The following is a 22,818-nucleotide window of genomic DNA, read 5'->3' on the forward strand; positions in this document are numbered from 1 at the left end:
AAGTCACTGCCACACACCCTTGATTACTTATCATTGCATTATCCACCAAGAGGCTATGTGTGGAAAAGTTCTGGACATGAATGACATAATGACCACAGTCATTAAAACTATTAACTTTATACGGGCACGTGGCCTGAATCATCGCCAGTTCCAGCAGTTTTTACAGGAGGTGGGTGCAGAGCATGGAGACGTGCCATACCACACAGAAGTAAGATGGCTGAGCAAGAGCGCAGTCCTCAAAAGATTTTTTGAGCTCAGAGAACAAATTGCTCTTTTCATGGAAAGTAAAGGAAAGCCCTTGCCTGAACTGTCGGATCCCGCCTGGCTATGTGATTTTGCTATGATGTGTGACATATGCGAGCATCTCGCCCAACTGAATCTGAAGCTGCAGGGACGCAAACAAGTCATCACGAAGATGTCTGACATGATCACAGCATTCCAGCGTAAACTTCAACTATGGAAGTCCCAACTGGAACAGGACAATCTTGCCCACTTTCCCGTTTGTTTGAGTATCTCAACCACTATTTCTGGTACTTTTCCTTGCAGTCGGCTGGCTACCAAAGTTAGCCGTTTACTAAGTGAATTTGAGTGGCGCTTCTCTGACTTTAGAACACAGCACTCAGGCTTTGACATCTTTGCCAATCCTTTTACAGTTGATGTCAACAATGTGCCCCATCACCTTCAGATGGAGATAATCGAGCTTCAGTCTGACAGTGGCCTGAAATCAAGGTTTCAGGATGTTGAAATTTAGGACTTCTACCCTCTACTACCCCCTGACTCAATGCCAGAGCTCCGACTTCATGCTGCCCGTATTCTATCCATGTTCGGGAGCACCTATCTTTGTGAACAGATGTTTTCAATAATGAATCTGAACAAAAACAAGCACAGATCAAGCATTACCGATGACAACCTCCATGCTGTTTTGCGGGTTGCTACAGCCCAAGAAATAAAACCGAACATTGACTCATTGATCCTGGGAAAACGGTGTCAGACATCTAGCCAGAAAACAAAACAATGAGCATTTTAGGTACATTCCAATATTACTGTTTTGCTTGATACCAATATTACTGTTTTGCTTGATAGCATGTGAGTTGGTTAACAGCACTGTTAAGGAAAAGATTGTTCCACTCATTTTAAATTCACATTTCTGGTTAACATTGTCAGTTTATGACTGTTCAGTAAACCATTCGGCCCGCGATTTAGGCTGGATTTTAGATTTTGGCCCCTTCTCTGATTGAGTTCGACACCCCTGTACACTAATAATGAACCATGAGAAAGGGAAATGAAAAGATAATTCCACTTACAATTGCATAAAAAGAAGTAAAATATCTAGGAATAAATTTAATCTAGGAGTTAAAAGACCTGTACTCAGAAAATTGAAATATACAGAAGAAAAGTTTGAATCTTTAAACAAATGGGAAAATATACTGTATTTACAGATAGGGAAAATTAACATATTTTAAATGGCCATATTACCCTAAGTCACTGGTTCTCAACCTTTCTAGTGCCGCGACCCTTTAATACAGTTCCTTAGGTTGTGGTGACCCTCAACCATAAAATTGTTTTTGTGCTACTTCATAACTATAATTTTGCTACTGTTATGAATCGTAATGTAAATATCTGTGTTTTCTGATGGTCTTAGGTGACCCTGCTAGCGGTTCTCAACCTGTGGGCCACAACCCACAGTAGCAAAATTACAGTTTTGAAGTAGCAACGAAAATAATTTTATGGTTGGGGGTCACCACAACCTGAGGAACTGTATTAAAGGGTTGCAGCATTAGAAATGTTGAGAACCACTGCCTAAGTAGTCTTTAGATTCAGTGTAACCCATATCAAAATATCAGAGGGAAGGCAGGGAAGGGTGGCAGTAAAGGGGAGAGATCAACCAAAGGACTTGTATACATGCATATAAGCCCAACCAATGGACACAGACACCAGGGGGGTGAAGGCATGAGTGGAGGTTGGGAGGTATTGGGGGGGATAAGAACACATATGTAATATCTTAATCAATAAATAAATTAAAAATAACTAATTAAATAAAAAGCATTGATGCATACATACACAATGGAATATTACTTGGCCATAGAAAAGAAAGATATCTTATCATTTGGAACCACATGGGTGGACCCTGAAAGTATTATGCAAATGAAATAAGTCAGTAAGAGAAAGACAAATACCTTATATTTTAATTATATGTAGAATCTAAACATAATAAATGAAAAAACAAATTAGAAACATACAACACAATATACAGATAATGTATTATAGAACTGTATACTGAAACCTATACAATTTTATTAACCAATGTAACTCCAATAAATTCAATAAAAATAAACAAAATTAAAACAGACTCATAGATATAGAGAACTGACTGATGGTTGGTAAAGGAGGGAGGTTTATGGATTGGGTGGAAGGGATTTAGGGGGTACACTTTGTAAAGTATACTGTTGTCTAACCAAGATGCTGTGCACCTGAAACAAATACAAATTAATACTGAATATAAACTGTAATTGAAAAGTATAATTAAAAAAGAAACCTAGTACAATGCCTGGCCCATAATAGAGGCCAAGTAAATTAATATACAATAGCATTAGTCATACTGAGGTTTGCACTTCTTTCTGGATAAATTATAAAGGATATTTGTGTTTTTAAGTCACCTTATTTTAGGCTAAGAAGTGCTTTGGGACAAAGTAAGATCTATACCTAAGGAAACTATCTGAGCTCCAAATTGGAAAAAAATTAAAAAAAGCAATTTTATTCTTTCCCACTGTATTCTCTCTCATTAAAAGGATGATTAGCTTTTAGGAGTGGAATTTAAAACTCCTTTTGGAGCCCTATTGCATTGGCTATGCAACCATTCCTTGGCAAAATGTGGTCTAGTAGCTAATATTTTTCTTGGAAGTAGAGATTCCTCAAAGTAGTCAAGTACTTCTGACTTGACCTTATTTCAGATATCAATGTAATGGACTAGTCTTGAGGTTTGCAGCAGCACTATTACTGTAAAGAAAACCCAGTTCTAGAACACCCATGGCTCTGGAAATGAACTCACTGGATACAGACCCTGAACTCTTGCAACTAACACTCATTAATAAACTGAATGACACTCGTAGCACCATCCTTTCTGTGTGCACATTGCAATCCTCAGTTTGCAGCAATAAAAAAGCTATCACCAAAGTATGTTCTATTTATATGCATAAAGTTCTGTGTTATAAAAGAGTACTGGCTTAGAAGACTTAGATTTTCCCATCTGCTAAATGAAAGTAATGATAATACCTACCTCAAAGAATTACTGAGGTGCTTCATTTACTAGTAAATAATATATTTAAAAACTCTAATACAAGCCTTATTCCTAATAGATAGGTTTACTTATCCTTTTGGGTGCCCCCAATTCAGTATTATAGTGTTTTTCAGGCAAGTCACAACCTCTCCAGAACTCATCCTTGTAATGCAAGGGTTATACTGGGGTGATGTTTTTAACCTCAAATTTTTGGATTCTTTTGACAAAGGAAATTAAAGGAGGGAAGGGAAGGGATAAGAAGGAGAGGTGAGGGGAGGAATAGAAAAGGAATTTTTTTTTGCTGATCTGGTTATAATGGACTCTCATATATGAAATAACATATTATAATAGATATTTTATGTTTCTGATATATGCATTTTAGACTAAGTGAAAGGAGAGGAAATCCAAGCTGTAAATTTGTGGCCATTTTTTTCCTGCTGTCAAATAGCCATTAATCTTCTATTTCTTTTCCTTTTCCTAGCAAAGACAACCTTCCTCTGCCAAAAAAAAAAAAAAAAAAAAAAAAATCATCCCTAAAATCCCAGTCTATCCTATAAACTAAAGAAATACATCAGTAAATGATGAGAGAAAACAACCAAGGACTTGGAGAAAGTAAGGGTGGAGGAAGGACATGCTCAAGCTCAGACTGGGGCAGGGCTGGAAAAGTTCTCTGTGTTCTAGAGCTTTTCCATCTCTATTTCTGCAGGTGACTCTATGATGGTGGATCTATCTGTTCCACTTGTGTATTCATTCAGTCAATTTTTTATTGAGGTCCTACTGAGTGCCAGGCCTGTGCTATGAGCAAAGAGGGAAAGTATTGAATGAAATGTGTTTTTTTTTCCCCAGAGAGATATGAATTTTATTCTATTGACTTAATATTAATTTTATTGTTGAAACTATTACACATATCCCCACTTTCTCTCCTTTTGCCCACCACCACCCAGCCCCTGCCATCCCTTCCCTCTGGCCATCACAACACTGTTGTCTGTGTCTACAGATTATAGACATATGTTTTTGGCTAATCCCTTCACCTTCTTTCATCCAGTTCTTCCTCCCCCCAGGACTCATCAGGGATGAGTATGGACTTGACTAAGAAGGGTTACACAGAGGACATAATGGTACTAGCCTTATATTGTTAAATGATGGCTAGGATTAGAGAACTAATAAATTCAGAACAATTGCAGGTGCAGGATGACCCAGGCACAGGCTGGCCTTGAACACCCAAGAATATCCATCAGTTAACTGCTGCCAATATTGTAGGGCTGGCCACCTGGAAAGAGAAGCTGCTTTTCTTTGGAGCCTATGACTAAGCTGCCAACCAGAGACAATTTCCTATCCCACACCTCCTAGGGATGAACAGGCCTTTTAATCATTTCCTTTTCCTTGCAAATCTATTGATCATTTCCAAAAGTATATATTTCAGTTGCACAGTAGCTTGACAGAGGTAAGATATAGCTTTTTCAATGACGACTCCCCATCATAAGGTTCTCTGATAGCTATCAGAGTGTTACATGTATCTTTATTTCTGATTCTGTTTTGTTTTTCAGTTTATTTTGTTCATTAGATTCCACATATAAGTTAGATCATATGTTATTTGTCTTTCTATGACTGGATTATTTGGCTTAGCATAATATTCTACAATATCCATCCATGCTATCACAAAAGATAAGAGTTCCTTATTTTTATAGCCACATAGTATCCCATTGTATAAATGCACCACAGCTATTTTATCCACTCATCTATTGATGGGCACTTGGGCTATTTACAGAGCTTGGCTATTGTAAATAACACTGCAATTAATATAGGGATGAATATATTCTTTTGGAATTAGTGTTTTGGCATTCTTAGGATATATTTCTAGAAATGTGATAGCTGGGTACAAAGGCAGTTCCGTTTTTAATTTTTTGAGGAAACTCCATATTGTTTTCCACAGTGGCTGCACCAGTCTGTATTCCCACCAACAGTGCACAAGGGTTCTCTTTAACAGATGGCTTAATAGACATATGGAAAATGCTCAACATCACTAATCATCAGAGAGATGCAAATTAAAATCACAATGAGATATCACCTCACACTTGCCAGAATGGTTACCATCAATAAACCAACAGCAAGTGCTGGTGAAGATATGAAGAATAAAATATGTTTTTGAGTGAACCTCCATGTCTTTCTTTGAGCAGCAGTGATTCTGTTTCCTTGTATCTATGACAACTTAAGGTGTTCATGACAGTGATAATTTCTCTTGTTTTGGCTTCGGAGGACTTCCTTTCGCTTGCTGTGATTCACTTCACAAAGAATGAACCTTTCTGTTTGATTATTATAACCTACAAAACTGGGGGTATGATCGCTAGCAACTTAAAAACAAATAGAAATCCTATATAAGTGTTCTTTTGTAAAAGTTCTACCTGTATTTTTATTGTTAAAATAACATGTTGCTAGATGGCATGGCTCAGTGGTTAAGCGTCAACATATGAACCAGGGGGTCACAGTTCGATTCCTGGTCAGGGCACATGTCTAGGTTACAAGCTCAATCCTGAGTGTTGGGTGTGCAAGAAGCAGATAATCAATGATTCTCTCATCATTGATGTTTCTGTCTCTTTTTCCCTTTTCCTTCCTCTCTGAAATCAATAAAAATAGGAAAACATAAAAATAGGAAAAAATAACATTATTAGTTCAAGCATGATTACAGGAGTCAGGAAGAGGAAAAGTGACAATTTCCACTAATGACCATTTTCTCATTATTGGGCATTATTGGCTTTTAGTAAAGGTACATAGATAATTTTATTGAACATACCAGTCAGTAATCCTAATAAAACAGATATCATCAGAACCTAAATTGTTCATTCTTATGAAAACAAAACAGAATAGCATTGAATTAAACTAGCCTAGTTTAATAGATTCTGTGTGATCAAATTGTTTAGGGCCATTCTCTGTCCGCTTAGCTCATCTGGCAGGATATATCTTTATACCCTTTCTGCCTATAAATACTTAAGGAGAGAGACTCTGGAAAACCATTAACAGGTCTGTCTACTCATATTTATTCTTCCAGGGAAACAGAAGTACCTTTGTGCCAGCAGAAATGATTGCACCATCGATAAATTCCGAAGGAAAAATTGTCCATCTTGTCGCCTCCGGAAATGCTATGAAGCAGGGATGACTCTGGGAGGTATGATACTTTTATTCATTTATCTTCTCTTCCCTTTCTCTCCATAATTCTCTGGTTCTCTCTTTAAACCAGAATTCCCTCTTTGCTATACCCCACTCTGGGGCTAAGCATGAGACCAGGAGGTGTGAAGCAAGAATCAGGCAGAACTCATCAAGGATGAGTATGTACTTGACTAAGAAGGGTTACACAGAGGACATAATGGTACTAGCCTTATGTTGTTAAATGGTAGCTAGGATTAGAGAACTAATAAATTCAGAACAATTGCAGGTGCAGGATGACCCAGGCACAGGCTGGCCTTGAACACCCAAGAATATCCATCAGTTAACTGCTGCCAATATTGTAGGGCTGGCCACCTGGAAAGAGAAGCTGCTTTTCTTTGGAGCCTATGACTAAGCTGCCAAGCAGAGCCAATTTCCTATCCCACACCTCCTAGGGATGAACAGGCCTTTTAATCATTTCCTTTTCCTTGCAAATCTATTGATCATTTCCAAAAGTATTTATTTCAGTAGCACAGTAGCTTGACAAAAGTAAGATATAGCTCTTTCAATGGGGACTCCCCATCATAAGGTTCTCTGTTTCCTAGTCTGTGTCTATCATAAGCACTAGCACCATTCCAGAAAGGCTTAGCTGACACTCATAACCCCCCCCCCCCGCCACTAATTTCTCATCTCTTCGTGTTCACATCTCATTAATGCCAGAGTCAGCTCTGTTGCCTGCCACTTCCAGAAAGATGCATCTTTCATGGGTAAAGCAAGATAATTAGTCTATTTCTATTTCAAAGTGGAACTTGAGGAAAGACAAACCTACTTCTGAATGCCTAAAACTGTAGTTTCATACCCAAATACTCCTTATCAGTATATCAGATTCTAGGAAAACCTATGCTCCTAGAATCCTTCCCTCTCCCCTCCCCTCTCAAGGATAATTTGAAACACTTGACCATCTTTAGGTGTGTTTTTGTTGTTGTTGTTGTTGTTTGTTTGTTTGTTTGTTTGTTTTACATGCTCAATATCTTGTCTGCTTATGTGAATATTTATAAAAACCAACTTGTTTTCTAACCATGTGTGGGTCTTCATGTGGATAACTCTATACTTCCTTTCTTATAGGCCAGTATTAGTCCTTAAACAGACAAAAGTACTACAAATAAATTGATCCAGGCTCAATATGAGATGGTTTCAAAAGAAACCTTTCAACTAGTGTCTACTATTCCCAGAAATCATAGGTAGATGCTCTGGGAGTTGTTTTCCAGGCAGTCACATCAAATGAAATGCAAATATTTAAAAAATCAACCTTGTTTTTGTTTGATTGGCTTCCCCAGATAAACCTCAATTGTAGTAGGGAGGAAGAAATAAGACTGTGATGTGGAAGTGCAGAAGGAAAACAAAAGGGAAGTGTTTTCCATGTGAATTTTATTATCCCGTGTGAGGTTTCTGATACACTGAACTCTCATTTAGCTGTCTGTGAATTGTGTGTAAAAAATGGGGCTTGCAAGTTTTCTGTCTGTTGATATGCCCACTTTTATGAAGGTAAAGTCTAATGGCAACCAAAGCCCTTGTACATTTGGCTTCTAATCTTAAATTAGTGTCATGTCTCAGGCAACATCCTCTATTACAAAGCAGTTTATGGTATGATTACAGTGAATCCCTTTGAAAAGGAGTTTAAGTATAACAGATCATTTTACTACTCCTTATACAATATAGACATAAATCTATAAATTTTTTGTGAGAGGTATGGTAAATTTACGAATTAACTTTATACAGTTGATCAAGTTAAACTTTGAATGGGTTTGGTCAACACAATGAAAATAAGCTGAAAAGTGCTGTGGTTGACTTTATTTCACTTGCATTTCTATAATATTTACTGTGTTTCTACTATGTACAAGGGACTATGCTAAGCAATAGAGCTTCAGGCAGGCATATTTCAAGAAATGTCTACAAGATAAAGGATTTTTATGTCATCTAAAAAGTCTTGTCTTTGGAATCAGGAAGACCTAGGTTAAAGACAAAGCTCCATTATTTATTGCGCCCTGTCTATGTCTCAATTTATTCATCTATAAATATCACTCTCATGGAGCTAAATGGGAATCATATGATGTGAAAAATGTGAACATCTTTGATAAATGGCAAAATGTAAGAGTTTATTATGACAATGAGGTTACTAGTAATTTATCTGGTTAGGATGGTCAAAACACTTCCCAGTTGGCTCTTATTCTGAGTTACTTGGCATGTCCTATGATAGTAACAGCTCCAACAGGCAGGGCGTCACCAGAAATCACTCTTGATTACCTCAAACCAAAAATACTGTCAAGATCTTTTTGGAGATGATTCTAGTCACTAAGATAATTATATATTACTAGATGCCCATTGCAGAAAGATTCCTGCAATAGGGCTTCCTGCTGTGGTCACTGCCCTGCCTGCTTTCCTTCCTTTCCCCTGTCCAGCCTGTTTCTCTTCCTTCTCCGCCACCCTGCTTGCTTGCTTGTCTGCAGCTTCACTCACTTCTGAAGCACTTAGCTTCTTTCTACACTGTCGGCAGTCTTTGCTCTGGCCTGGATATCCATATTAACTGCCATCTTGGTTGGATTAATTTGTATACTCACCCTAATTGGCTAGTGGGCTTGGCTTTGGGTATAGCAAAGGTGAGGTCAATTTGCATGTTTCTCTTTTATTAGGTAGGACTAGATGCCCAGTGCACAAAATTTGTGCACGAGGGCCGGGAGGGAATGATGGTGTCCCTCGGCTCAGCCTGCACCCTCTCCAATCTTGGACCCTGGGGATCAGGCCTTAATGGGCAGTCGGACATCCCTCTCACAATCCAGGACTGCTGACTCCCAACTGCTTGCCTGCCTGCCTTCCTGATTGCCCCTAACCACTTCTGCCTGCCAACCTGATCACCCCCTAACCACTGCCATGCCAGCCTTATTGATGTCTAACTGCTCCCCTGCCAGCCTGTTAGCCCCCAATTTCACTCATCTGCTGGCCTGGTCACTACTAACTGCCCTCCCCTGCAGGGTTGGTCACCTTCAACTGCCCTCCCTTGAAGGCCTGGTCCCTCCCAACTGTCCTCCTCTGCTGGCCACCTTATAGTGGCCATTTGTGTCCACATGGGAGCAGGTTCTTTGACCACATGGGGGCAGCCGTCTTGTGTGTTGGAGTGATGGTCAATCTGCATATTACTCTTTTATTAGTTAGGATAGAGGCCTGCTGCATGGGTGGGGGCCAGCTGGTTTGCCCTGAAGGGAATCCCGGATCAGGTGGGGGTTCCCTTAAGGCATGGAGCGAGGGTCCTGTGGTGTTTGCAAGCCAGGCCTTGTGACTCAAGTAGAAGCCCTGGTATCTGGAATTTATTTACCTTCTACAATTGAAACTTTGTAGCCTGGAGTGGAGCCAAGCCTTCTGCTTGCTCCCTGGCTGCAACCATTTCTGTTTGAATTTGTTTACCTTCTATAATTGAAACTTTGACTTTGTAGCCTTGAGTGGAGCTTAGGCCAGCAAGGGCAGCCGAAAGCTTGCCTTCTTCCATTGCCAGAGAAACCCAAGCCTCCCTCCTGCTCTCTGTGGCCACAGTCATCTTGGCTGGGGTTAATTCGCATACTCACTCTTATTGGCTGGTGGGCTTGGTTGGTGAGCGTGGATTGTGGGTATACTGGAGGTATGGTCAATTTACATATTAGTCTTTCATTAGATAAGATGTTCAAGTTCCATGTCAGTAAGAACCCAAATGTTTACCCTCTTAGACATCATTGTTTGAAAAACAAACCTTTCCATTTTGCTAAATTTAAGTCTCCATTTCTTGTTTCCCTGTTGCAAACAATTGTTAAGTTTGTTGTTAACTTTCAAATTCAATATATATCACACATTTATTCAAAAAATGGAAAAAGAAAGAAAACATCAATACAGAGTAGCCCTTCTGAATACTTTATTATTAGACTTCCCTTTTCATAATATTTGTGTTTAGCATAGACATTTTTATCAACTTGAAAGAGAATTAATATAATTTTGTTTATCCTTCCCATCATTCAGCTCTATATTGCATAATCTGTTCCAAAATGGCAACTAAGAATGTGGCCTTACACAAGTCTCTTCTTTCTTCTGAGGTTCAGTTTTCCCATCATAAAATTGACATGGTGAGCTTCACCAAGAACCTGTGTGGCACTACCATTTTGTGATTTTATATCTAAAGCCAAACAGAGAGAGTTTTATCAGCTCTTTTTTTATATTGTCTATCTACTTCTTTCTAAATATACAATAGTTTAGACTTGATTGCCTTGACCTGCACAGTAATTTTAGCAACCTTATATCACATCAAAGTAAGATATATTGTGTGTCTAAAAGTAGACTGGATAGATAGATTAGTGAGGGAGTGGAGAATAGAAGGGCTGCATTTGTATATCAGAGAATCTGGCACCCTACAGTTGATGACTGCTCTGTATTCAGGCCTTAAGATCTCTAATTTGTGTCTTTATTTTTCTATAGTGTACCATCTACTGTTTGGTACAATTCAGAGGTACTTAAAACACACAGGCTTTTCTTTCTGATTCTAGTCCTATCTACCTACTCATAGCTTTTTCCATAGCAGCTCTTGGTGTTTATGAAAGGATACTGGAGGTGATTGGATTCTCAGGGTTGTTTCTTAAAGACTACCTCCAGGCTTCCAGCTACCCATCTACAACAAAGATAGGACTTTCTTTGTACATGGTTAATTTCTGTCTGCTTTTGAAAAATCATATATTGAAAATTGCTTCCAAAATCTAACTCTCTTATCTACTTTTAATTTAAAAAAAATTATAATCATAACTGTCTAGAAAGGGACTTTCTCTCCAGTGAATTTGATATGGTTTCTCACAGCCCATGTTTAGAATAAATATACAGCCACTTCTAACTTTCCTCTGCACTTCTCAAGGATGTGCTCTAAGTTTCCAAGATGGAATGATAAAGAATGAATTGCTCTTATCTGCCCTCTTCTCCCCTGACCCATCCCCCTTTTCACTTTCCCTCTTATTACTCCCCAGACATTACTTCTTTTTGTGTTTTGCAACACAAAAAGTTCTCAGCCTTTAATAAATAGTATTGAAGCCTGCTACTCTCTCCTTTCTTGGACCAAGGAAGATGGTAGACCTTCAAAACTTTCAGGTAGCAGCCAAACCTCAAAAGAGTAGAAGAAACATGGAACTCTAAAACATGTAAGACTCTGAGGTGTGTACCATTTTCTTCAGAGGTTATCTATAATTGTCTTTTTTACCAGGAACCTGAACTCCACATCTGAGACTTAAACTTGTTAATAGATCTGCAGGTTTTAACAGTCTTCATAATTCTCTAGTTGGGAGGATTGCTCAGGGAACCTCTGATCATGGTCTGATGTTGTCATGGATACTTTAGTTTCTAATATTGAAGACAGTCTTGATGCCAGACTTTTCATCATTCTTCATGCTTAATAGCAGCCCAGTATTGATGCTTCTGTCCTGTGTGCAACTGATGTTGACATGCTACTCATGGAATTGTCCTTAAGGAGACAAATTTCACAGCATTTATTCATTCATATATTTACTCATCCATCCTTCTAAGAAGCCATCTAGATAGTCCTCCCATCTTTCCACTTATTCATTCACCTATTTATCTGTTTAAAAATATTTATTGAGTTTCAACTCTGTGCCAAACACTATAGTAGGCATTTTAAAGAAACAGAGATTAATAAGATATGATCCTTGCCCTCAAAAAGTTAAACAAGGGGAGAAACACAGTAATAATGAATAAATCTTCATCTTAAACTATAAATAGGAATGACTAGAAAGATATTGACTGAGATAAATAAGAAAAGGAATTCCAGGCAAAGGGCACAGGTTAAATAAAGGTGTAGAGACATAAAAAAGGCATCAAGGATTTGAGGAATAGCAAGTAGTTTAATCAGGTTAGATCTCAGTAGATGGGAAAGACAAGCTAAAATCACATTGAAAATGGATCTGATTATGCTTAAAGGTTTGGACTTCAGACAGTTGAATATTTGCATAAGTTCACTAATGTTTTTGTTTATTTGCTTGTTTTTCTAAGACAATTAATGATAGAGTTAAATTTTAGAACATTAAATAGTAGGTCGGAAAAGGAAGTGGGAGAGAGAGAGAGAGAGAGAGAGAGAGAGAGAGAGAGAGAGAGAGAGAGAGAGAGAGAGAGAGAGAAAGAGAAATTTGTAGCATTAAATTTTGCTGAACACCTGAGATTGCAGCCTTGGTTCCTGGGGTTTGGTTCCTTTTATTTGTGTTGATACCTACAAGTACTGATCATTTACATAAGTCCCTAACTTATATAAGCATGTTGTCTTGATATAGACCAGTTTTTCTCTGTGTGGGTTCTGAGAAAATTAGTTCCATGGTGTAGTCCATGAAAAAAAGATTTATATGGTCAAATAACTTAGGCAAAGTTGCATATTATGGTCTTTCTCAAGAAGATTTATTGTGTGTGTTTTCATTTCACAGATCTTGCAAGTAGTGCAATAAGGTAAAGTGAGGAGCTTAGCAACTCAAGATTCCCACATTTAATTTATCCACAGTAACCATTTTTTTCACTTAACGCCTGTTACTATCCTATAAAACTACTGTATTTTGGGATACATTTTGGAAAACTTGGATATACACCTATTCCAAATCATCTATTTTTTTAGATGTGCATGTCAAAGAAGGAAAATTTGCCTTTTGTGACAACATGGATGAACTTATAGAGTATTATTCTAAATGAAAAAAGCCAGTCGTAGTAAGACAAGTACCATATGATTTCACTAATATGTGGAATGTAATGAAGCAATTAAATTAATAAACACAATAAAAACAGACTCATAGATAGAGAACATACTAATAGCGGTCAAAGAGGAGGGGTGTGTGGGGCTGGTTGAAAAAGGTGAAAGTATTACACAAAACAAAATGGTGATTACCAAAGGGAAATGTGATGGGGGGGTACAAGAGGGTAAAGGGGGGAATAAATGGTGATGGAAGGAGACTGGTGGGGTGTTGAAAACACAGTACAATATATAATTGATGTGTTATAGAATTGTACATTTGAAACCTATATAATTTTATTAAGCAATGTCACCCCAATAAATTCAATTTAAAAAAGAGAATGCCTTTAGGATGAGGAGTAGACCATTCTAGCCATGTCTCAATGAATATACACTAGAGGCTATTAAAACCACTAAAGTAAAACATGTTAGGTCTGTATTATTTTTATACACAAAGGATGAGATGCAATCCAGGCAAAAACAGAGTTATTTCCAAAGTCATCTCATAGGTACAGGTACATATTTCTGACCCAAGGAAATTGCTAGACAAATTATTTTTGAGAAATATGACTTCCAGTGTCCTTCAGAGTAATTACTAAATATTTTGGATATCTATAAATTCTTCATTAAAGTTTAACAGTTCTTAACAGTTCTTTTGTGTACTCTTTGACCAGAATTATAATATCTACCTAGATCCTCATCATGGAGCTACCACATAATCTCATTGCTAAAGTAAGAGGCCTAGAAATCACATATTTGTAGAGTTTGAGTACCACTGCCTACCCAATGATTGAATCCTCTCTACCTCCAGTGCAGCAGGCAGCAGATTATCATAAAAATCAACAATGTGGGACTCAGTTACTTGGAGTTTCTCCTTTGACTCTTAATAATAGAGCCCTATACGTTTTCAGGCTGGAGATGCAAATGATAAATCTCAATTGTGGCAAGTGCTACCTTACCCCTCCCACAGGTCTTAGCTGAGTATTCCTACAGATATGCACAACTGAGGTATGCACAAAAGAGCAGAATAGCCCAATAAACTTTGAAATCAACATGCACAACTTGTGACAGCGCTTGTAATCTGCCCCCCCCCCCAATTTCATTGAAATAATGACATATAATATTTTATTAAAAGTGTGCAACAGCCGGGACCGGTTTCAGTGAATAGAGCGTCGGCCTGCGGACTGAAAGGTCCTGGGTTCGATTCCGGTCAAGGGCATGTACCTTGGTTGCAGGTACATCCCCAGTAGGGGGTGTGCAAGAGGTGGCTGATCAATGATTCTCTCTCATTGATATTTCTAACTTTCTATCCCTCTCTCTTCCGCTCTGTGAAAAATCAATTAAAAAAATACTTAAAAAAAATAAAAAAATAAAAATAAAAGTGTGCAACATAGTAATTTTATATTCATCTCTATATAATCACCACAACAGGTTTAGTTAACATCTATCACCATACATAGTTACAATTTTTTCCTTGTGATGAGAACTTTTATGATCTACTCTTTTAACAACTTTTAATACACAATGCAGTATTATTAACTATGGTCACAGGCTGTACATAACACAACTAAATTTTAATTATTGTTTAACTCTAAGTTTGTAAGTTTTAAAATATATATTTTATTTTATTGTTGAAACTATTACAAAATGTCACACACTGAACTCATAGTCTATACATTTTGACCACCTTCAACCATTTACTCATCCATTAACCCCCACCTCTGGTAACTATAAATTTCTTCTCTATTCCTATGAGTTCAGTGTGTTTTTAGATTAAACATATAACTGAGGTTCTATAGTATTTGTCTTTCTCTGTCTTACTTATTTCACTTAGCATTATAGTTCCAAGGGTCCATCCTTATTGTTGCAATGGCAATATTCCCTTTTTATGGCCTAATCAGCCTTGAATCAACTGCCAATCACCATCTTCCAGTTTGTGACATACATATATGGTGACACATTCTAGAGAAAATGGTATATTTATCTCTAACTGTAGTTCTCAAGCAAACCTGTTGTATGGCGAGACAGAGACTGTATCTCTTAATTCCTCCAAACTAAATTACCTGGGACAGCATATATATTTTGTAGTCTATCTTTGAGAGTGTGCTTTAGAGAACTATAGTTAAGGGTAAATAATTTTTTCTAATAATCAAAATTGATGATACCCCATGTTGTGTACTTGAATGAGTATCTCAATTGCAAAATTTCCACTTAAAATCCTCGAGTTTTTAAAGTGTAATTGCAGCAGAAAGATTTTATTGTTGTTTACTTTTGCTGTGAGTGCTCCAAAATCCCTCAGTTGCTCTTGAAAGAGTAAAATGATGTCATAAGCAATATTTTTCAAAGGTAGTAGGCAGAAAGATAAAAGTACACAGCACACAATAGGTCATATGTACAAAGGCAAGTATTTTCCAAATTTAACAATTCAGGAAAAATGTTTTACTTTAACTTTTAAAAAACATTTTACTTTAATTTAAAAAGAATATCATCTGTTACAAATTGTAGGATATATCCTTTAGATCTCAGAAGTGTTTAAAATATTTTCTTATTATACTGAACTTATAAATACACAATTTTCCCTAGGCAAGTTGCTTTTATAGAGACTTTTACACATTCTCTGGGATTATGTTTGTATGAAGTAGAACTGAGAGGGAAAATACACAGCCAGAAACCAGAAAAGCCTTCAGGTTGTTTATTGCTGATAATATTTCCATGACAAAATAAATCTAGGAATTAAATTGGAAATGTCATTGCTACCTTGGATCATCTCTTTTGGAATCAGGTTCCATTCTCCTCAGTCTAGTTAATCCTTACTATACTTTTTAGATCTCCTTTTTTTTTTCTATTCTAAGGGAAATTATTTACTTATTTTTTTTTTAATTTCTTTATTGATTAAGGTGTTACATATGTGTTCTTATTCCCCTATTACCCTCTATTTCCCCCACTTAGATCTCTTAAACCAGGCATATATATGCCTTCCTTTTTCCTGCTTAATACCCTCCCATTGGACCAATGATTTTGTGGCTGAAGTGAAAATTAATTGTTGAGGGACATTTCAGCTTTCTAGCAATCAGCAATTTTAAAAATTGTAAGCACCTGCAGGAAATCACCTGCAGGAAAGTTGGAGTGACATTTGAAATACGAAGAAAATCTGGATCTTGGCCAAGACAAAAGGTCATCAGTCCCAGCTTGCACTGTGTGGTATGTCATGCTGGCCACAATAAAAATGAAAAAGACTGAGAACTCTCCTCAGGGTGGAAAATGAGGCATGGAAGCTTTGATTAGTGAGCTGTAAGGCACATAGACATTAATTTTGAAGCATTCTCTTCTCTAAGCTGAGTAATAATGCTTGTAATATTATGGGGTTATTTGGCTGCTACAAGAAATTCAGAAGACCAAATAGAGAGTTTTTATTGGTCTCTGAGTGTCTATTGAGACTGTTAAATTCCATCTCTCTTCTTTTCCTCCACATCCTCCTTCTCCACATCCCCTGCCTAATCCTTTACACATTGTGTACAGAGAGGCAAACACCCAATATATATATACTAGAAGCTCAGTGCACAAATTCGTGCATGGGTGTAGTCCCTCTAGGTGGCCTGCATGGATCTGCTGAAACCACTGCAGTCCAATGCTGCCTGCAGCTCCTACCTGCCACTCATGCTCACTCAGTCCCCACTGTGCCTGCCCCGGGCTCATGCCCAATTAGTCCCAATCTTGGGAAAGGCTCCTGCTGCTGCAGCAGTGCTCATGAGCCATGAGCCCTGTGTCTGGCAACCTCCAAAGGGGAGTGGCCTGAGGGATCAGGCTGAAACCAGCTCTCCAACCCCTAAGGGATCCCAGATTGCAAGAGGGATAGGCCAGCCTGAGAGACCCCTGTGCATGGGACAAGGAGGGACCGTGGGAGGACTTCAGGGTGTTTCCTGCCCATCTCACTCAGTCCTGATCAGCCGGACCCCAGCAGCAAGATAATCTACCGGGCAGAACATCTGCCACCTGGTGGTCAGTGCATGTCATAGCGACTGGTTGACCAGTTGACCATCTGCCTCTTGGTGGTTAGCGCACATCATAGCGAGCAGTTGAGGAGCCTTAGCATATCATTAGCATATGCTTTGATTGGTTGTTCTGCTGCTAGTTCTACTTGCATATTACCCTTTTATCGTATGGGATATACTCCTTAGTATATTTATCAATAAAGCAGAAAAGAAGGGACAAAACAATAATTCCAAGTAAAGAATTTTCCATACCACATTGCACCTCTGTCATACAGGTGGGTAAAGAAAAAGAACAGAAATCACCAAATCCAAAATGGTAGCAGTCTGTTTTTCCCAATTTTGCATGCTTCCTCTTATTCAGAAGATCTGACTCAGGCATCTGATTATCAGGCCTGCTAAGTGCAAGCCCATCTTTAAACTGCTATATTCAACAGTATTTTTTTTCATGGTAGAAAAATTCCTGTTTGACAACTACAAGTATCTCAAAATGACCAGACACTGGAGAAAGGCTGACCTGTCTCATTCAGAATGAGGATTCTAGGGTGATATTGATTAGCCCAGAAACACCTGAAATCTTAAGGGCTAAAGCCCCTGCTCCTTAACACAGACTCTGATGTCAGGGATGGGGGCTACTCTCCTAGTTGATGATTCTCCCCCATGGGACTGCTGGTGTTTTTCATAACTCACAGGCATGTTGTAAGGATTAGCTCTAGACGTAGTAACAGTTACCACTTATGTAGTCATATCATGAATGATGTTTTCTATAGTATGATGGTGTTAGAAGAATGCTTTCTAATGATTGATTTTAGGGAGAGAGAGTAAGGGAGGAAGGGAGAAAGAGAGGGAAGGAGGGAGGGAGGGAAGGAGGGAAGGAGGAAAGAAGGAAGGAAGGAAGGAGGGAAGGAAGGAAGGAAAGAAGGAAGGAAGGAAGGAAGGAAGGAAGGAAGGAAGGAAGGAAGGAAGGAAGGAAGGAAGGAAGGAAGAAAGGAAGGAGGGAAGGAGGGAGAGAGGGAGGGAGGGAGGAGGGAAAGGGGAGGGAGGGAGAAAGTGAGTGGAGAGAGAGCGAGAGAGAGAGAGAGAGAGAGAGAGCGAGCGAGAGCGCGCTTTGGAGTTCTAGTCATTTATGCATTTATTCGTTGATTCTTGTATGTGTCCATGTATCCTGTATAGGGATCAAACCCAACCTTGGCATATCAGGACACTCTAACCAACTGAGCTAGCAACAGGGCAAGCAGATTTTTTTATTTTATTTCATTGTTCTTGATCATATGTGATAGCAGCCAGGCACTGGTTCACAACTGCAGCTGTAGTTCAGTTGCTTGTTTTCCACAGTATGTTGCTGGGAAGAACATTTGCTGATGGAACTGAAGGTGCTACTTTGAATAAAAGCCACTGTACCTATCTGAGGCTCCTATAGTCATTTCCACTTGGTTAGTAGGCAATTCATTAATTTATCCTTACCTCCTTCCTGCTGGACCTCTTCCAAGGACCCATATCTGAAATTCAGGCCCCATCACTGAGATGAAGGTAATATTAGCTGTCCACAAAGTTGAATAAATAAGAACCTCATTTATGCCTCTCCTGAAGGAGCTTCCCCAAGAAACCAGCCAAATGGATCAGGAGACTAGAGCCAGACAAGTTTTGTTTTTTTGTGTGTTTTTTTCTCTCTCTCTCTCTCCACACTCTTAAAGTCAAGGTGACTCTGTTTTCAAGAACACAAACACACTTGAACCTCTCATAAAGAGGTGGCAAAATCCATGAACTAGTGCCTACTTCTCTTGTTTACTATTGAAATTAGAATCAGGCTTTACTTCTTCCTTCTAGCTGTAGTGTACTCACACTCTTCCACCGCTCACTCATGACATACGCTCGCCTCTCCACCAGTTGTGCGGCTTTGTTCTTCTGCCAAGCCAGTGTCAAATTTTGCATTGATATAAGAGAGGAGGCACTTAGAATTTGAAATATTTTGCTATGCTGCATCTGTCCAAGAACCTTCATATTAAAACCACTTTCCTTCTGGTGTATGTGGAGTCTTTAAACCCAGGAGTAACCAAATATGCATGTATATTATAAATTCATGTAGTTACTTTTTCCAGTGGAAAACCTTGGTATGTGAAAGCATTTCTAAGCTTTTTGGTAATGGCCTTATACCCCTCACTCAAGATGGCATCAGGACAGAAGCACTCTCCCTGACTTGCCCAGGGCTTGCGTTTTTCATCTTCTTCATTCTCCAGATTATACACACACACACACATACACACACACACACACACACACACACACACACACACACACACACCTCTCTCTCTCTCTCTCTCTCTCTCTCTCTCTCTCTCTCTCTCTCTCTCTCTCTCTCTCTCTCTCTCTCCTTCTCTTTCTCCCTCTCCCTCTCCCTCTCCCCCTCTTTCTCCCTCTCTCTCCCTTCCTCCCTCTTTCCCTCGCTCGCTTCTTCCCTCTCCCCTTTCTCTGATTCAACAACATTCTAGAGAGAAGCCAAGAAAAGACTTCAGGAGGGAGGGGAGTTCCTCTCTTTGGGGCACAGTTTTAATCTCCAGACAAACAATAGTTCCTTAAGGTGGATTGAAAGGCTAATGTGTTTTATTTGTTAACTGCTTTCTATTTGTTTAAATGTTGCATATTTCTGTTAGTGGATTTTCCTTTAATAAAACCATTAATGCAGCAATGGTATTTTCTTATTTACAACAGACTGACAGAATTAATGCTGTTAACATTGGGCCTTTTTTTTTCTTTTTTCTTTCTTTTTTTTTTTTTCTCTCTCGTTTGCTTTTCAGGTCATCCTGACCTGTTCAGCTTAGACTGTTTCACATTTGTTTTTAATGTCAGTTTAAATGTAATTGTAAAAGCATGTATGCTCTAAATTCATGTAGTTAATTTTTCCAGTGGAAAAGTTTGGTATGTGAAAGCATTTCCAAGCTTTTTGGTAATGACCTTATGCCCCTCACCCAGGATGGCATCTGGACAGTAAGCCCCTTTCTACTGGCTCTGTAGTAGAAACTTGGAAATAATTTCTGCCAGATTCTGTGCTTTGGCAAGGATACGCAGCATTGCATATCATTCTGTTATTAATTACATTTACTCCTTCATGAGCTAAAAACCATTAGACTAAATAGTCCAACATAAACCTTGAAAGATAAAATTTGATATTCCTTTTCCTGAGTATCCCTTTGACTCAGAATTGAGACTGGGAGGAAAATGGGAGTGTGAGGGGAAGACCAAGGAACCTTCTTGTCCAAGGGAATTTTACTTACTCTTATTAGTGCACATGTACACTTGGATGCACCCCCAACTAATGTCTCATTCCATGCATGCCAGGAACTGGCTCTGTTCTTGGTCTCTTGTCACTGTCCTATTTCTTCACCACTCATTTCCAGCTGACCCTTTTCCCACTAACATGCTACTCAACCTGATTAAATAGAAGCAATATAGCCTGAGAAGTCAGGATAGCTGATTCTAGTCCCTGCTCTGCTACTATTGTATATAGCTGTGTTAACTTGGGCAAGACTTACCATTGACCTTCAGTCTACTCATTTGTTTGTTTTTAAGAATTGGTTTGAATGGGAGATCTGGGATAGACAAGATTTGGGGCCTTCAAATATTTTCTTGGCAATCTAACCTATTTTTCAAATAAAATCTGATATTCCCAAATATAAATATAGAATAAAGCCCTGCTGCTCTGGTTTGAAACAAGGTGTGTGTGTGTGGGGGGGGATTATTGGAGCCACATGTTCAGGCCCATTTTATCTCTTATCAGGAGCTCTCAAAGAAACTTGTATTGTAGAACTCTTAGGGCACTACTACTATATTAGTTTGATGTCAGGAGACTCTTGCCATTCTGATTCTCAACCCTAAATAATTTTCATCCTTGTGGAATTGATGTTTCATTGGTTACCTTTTCCAGAAAGATATATACTTGCTGGTGGTAAAGGGGATGAAATGGAGCAATGTGGGGCTTAGTGACCAGCAAGAGTAAGATACATCATTTATTGACCTACAGAATTTGCTCCATGTTAAGTACCTAGTATACATTATCTTTGGGAATATTACAACAACTCTGCAAGGTAGATCCTATGATTATCTTAAGGGTCCCTCAACCTTTGGCTTCAGTCCAGTTGCCTGAGATTGAAGATAATACTTCTTAGAGGTTGCTAAAGCAGGCATTTTTTCATTTTTATTTTTTTTAGCTAGATATCCATTTTTATTCTTAGAAAGTTTCATAACCTTCCCATTGGCATGCACCTCTACAGAATTCAGAGCATTTTAACTAAAATCATCTAATTTCCTTCTAATAATAGTCCTATGCAGCAGTCAGGCCACATTGTCACCATTATACAGAGGAGAAAATGGAGGTTTATGAGAAATTAAGGGAACATGTCCAAGGCCAAAGATGCAATAAGACTCTGAATACCACCACCTTTTCTTTATTCTGAATAACATTTTAGAACTTTGATGTTATCGTTGCATTTTGCCCCCATAGTCTCAGTATATTTTTCAATATGTTTCAGTTTTAGAAGGCCCTTTTAGTAGTATAGAATCTTCCTTCTACTTTTAGACACCATCATGTTTTCTATATTCCTTGTTAAATACCTTATTAATTAAATATTAATGTTATACCCACTTTTCAAATGAGGAAATTGAGATACAGAGAGACTAAATCTTGCTCAAAGTCTTACAGCTAGTATGCAATAGAGCCAAGCTTACAACTAAGACAATTTGATTTCAAATTCTGCTTTTAACCCTTTATAAATATACTAGTTGCCTGGTGCATCAAATTAATGCACATTAAAAGGTAATTAATTAGAGGAAATATTTTAATATTGCTATTTGCCCTTTCTCCATAATAGAAGTGTCAGAGATGAAAGAAAATTAGTAAAATGTATATGAAAATCTCCCTCCTGTCAGAGTCTGAGGCACACCATGGGACCCAAAGTCAAGTCCCTGCCCACCTGCTCATGCCTCAAAATCTCGCAAGACCCAGACCTGGCCAGCCCCTCTCCCATTAAGCCCCACAGGGCAGGGGGCACAGCCTCAGGTCTTCTGTCAAGCCCCACCGGGTGGGGGGGCACAGCATCAGGTCCCCCATAAAGCCTCACTGAGCGGGAGGTGCAGCCTCAGCTTCCTGGGCCTGGCGCCAGGCAGGGGGTGCGGGTGCGGCCTAAGGTTCCCCAGACTGGCCTTAGGTCCCCCAGGACCAGTGCTGGGTGGGGGGCACAGCGTCAGACCCCCAATCAAGCCCTGCCAGGTGGAGAGCACAGCCTCAGATCACCCATCAAGCTCCACTGGGTGGGGGCATGGCCTCACGTCCCCTGACTCCAGTGCTGTGGCAGGGTGCACAGCCTCAGTTCCCCTGCAAAGCCCAGCCAGGAGGGGCATGCAGCCTCAGCCCCTGGCCCTAGTGCCAGGGTGGGAGGCGTAGCCTCAGGTCCTCTGGCCTGGCCTCAGGTCCCCTGGCCCTGGCATCAGGGTGGGAGGGTGCAACTTCAAGTTCGCCATCAAGCCCCACTGGGCAGGAAGCACAACCTCAGGTCTCCCAACAAGTCCAGCCAGGCAAGTGCGCAGCCTCAGATCCTCTGTCGAGCCCCACCAGGTGGGGTGGGGAGGTGGGG

General features: G+C 39.2%; 1 protein-coding gene across 1 annotated transcript in view; it reads left to right on the forward strand.

The window, feature by feature from the left end:
* AR (androgen receptor) overlaps window positions 1-22,818 on the forward strand; it is a 312,743-nt gene that overhangs the window by 258,215 nt on the left and 31,710 nt on the right. Inside the window, exon 3 of the mRNA XM_036412619.2 lies at window positions 6,324-6,440. Coding sequence (XP_036268512.1) covers window positions 6,324-6,440 — 117 coding nt within the window. The remainder of the gene's footprint in view (window positions 1-6,323; window positions 6,441-22,818) is intronic.

The sequence above is a fragment of the Pipistrellus kuhlii genome, unplaced genomic scaffold, assembly GCF_014108245.1.
Source record: "Pipistrellus kuhlii isolate mPipKuh1 unplaced genomic scaffold, mPipKuh1.p scaffold_m20_p_46, whole genome shotgun sequence".
In the NCBI taxonomy this organism is placed as follows: domain Eukaryota; kingdom Metazoa; phylum Chordata; class Mammalia; order Chiroptera; family Vespertilionidae; genus Pipistrellus; species Pipistrellus kuhlii.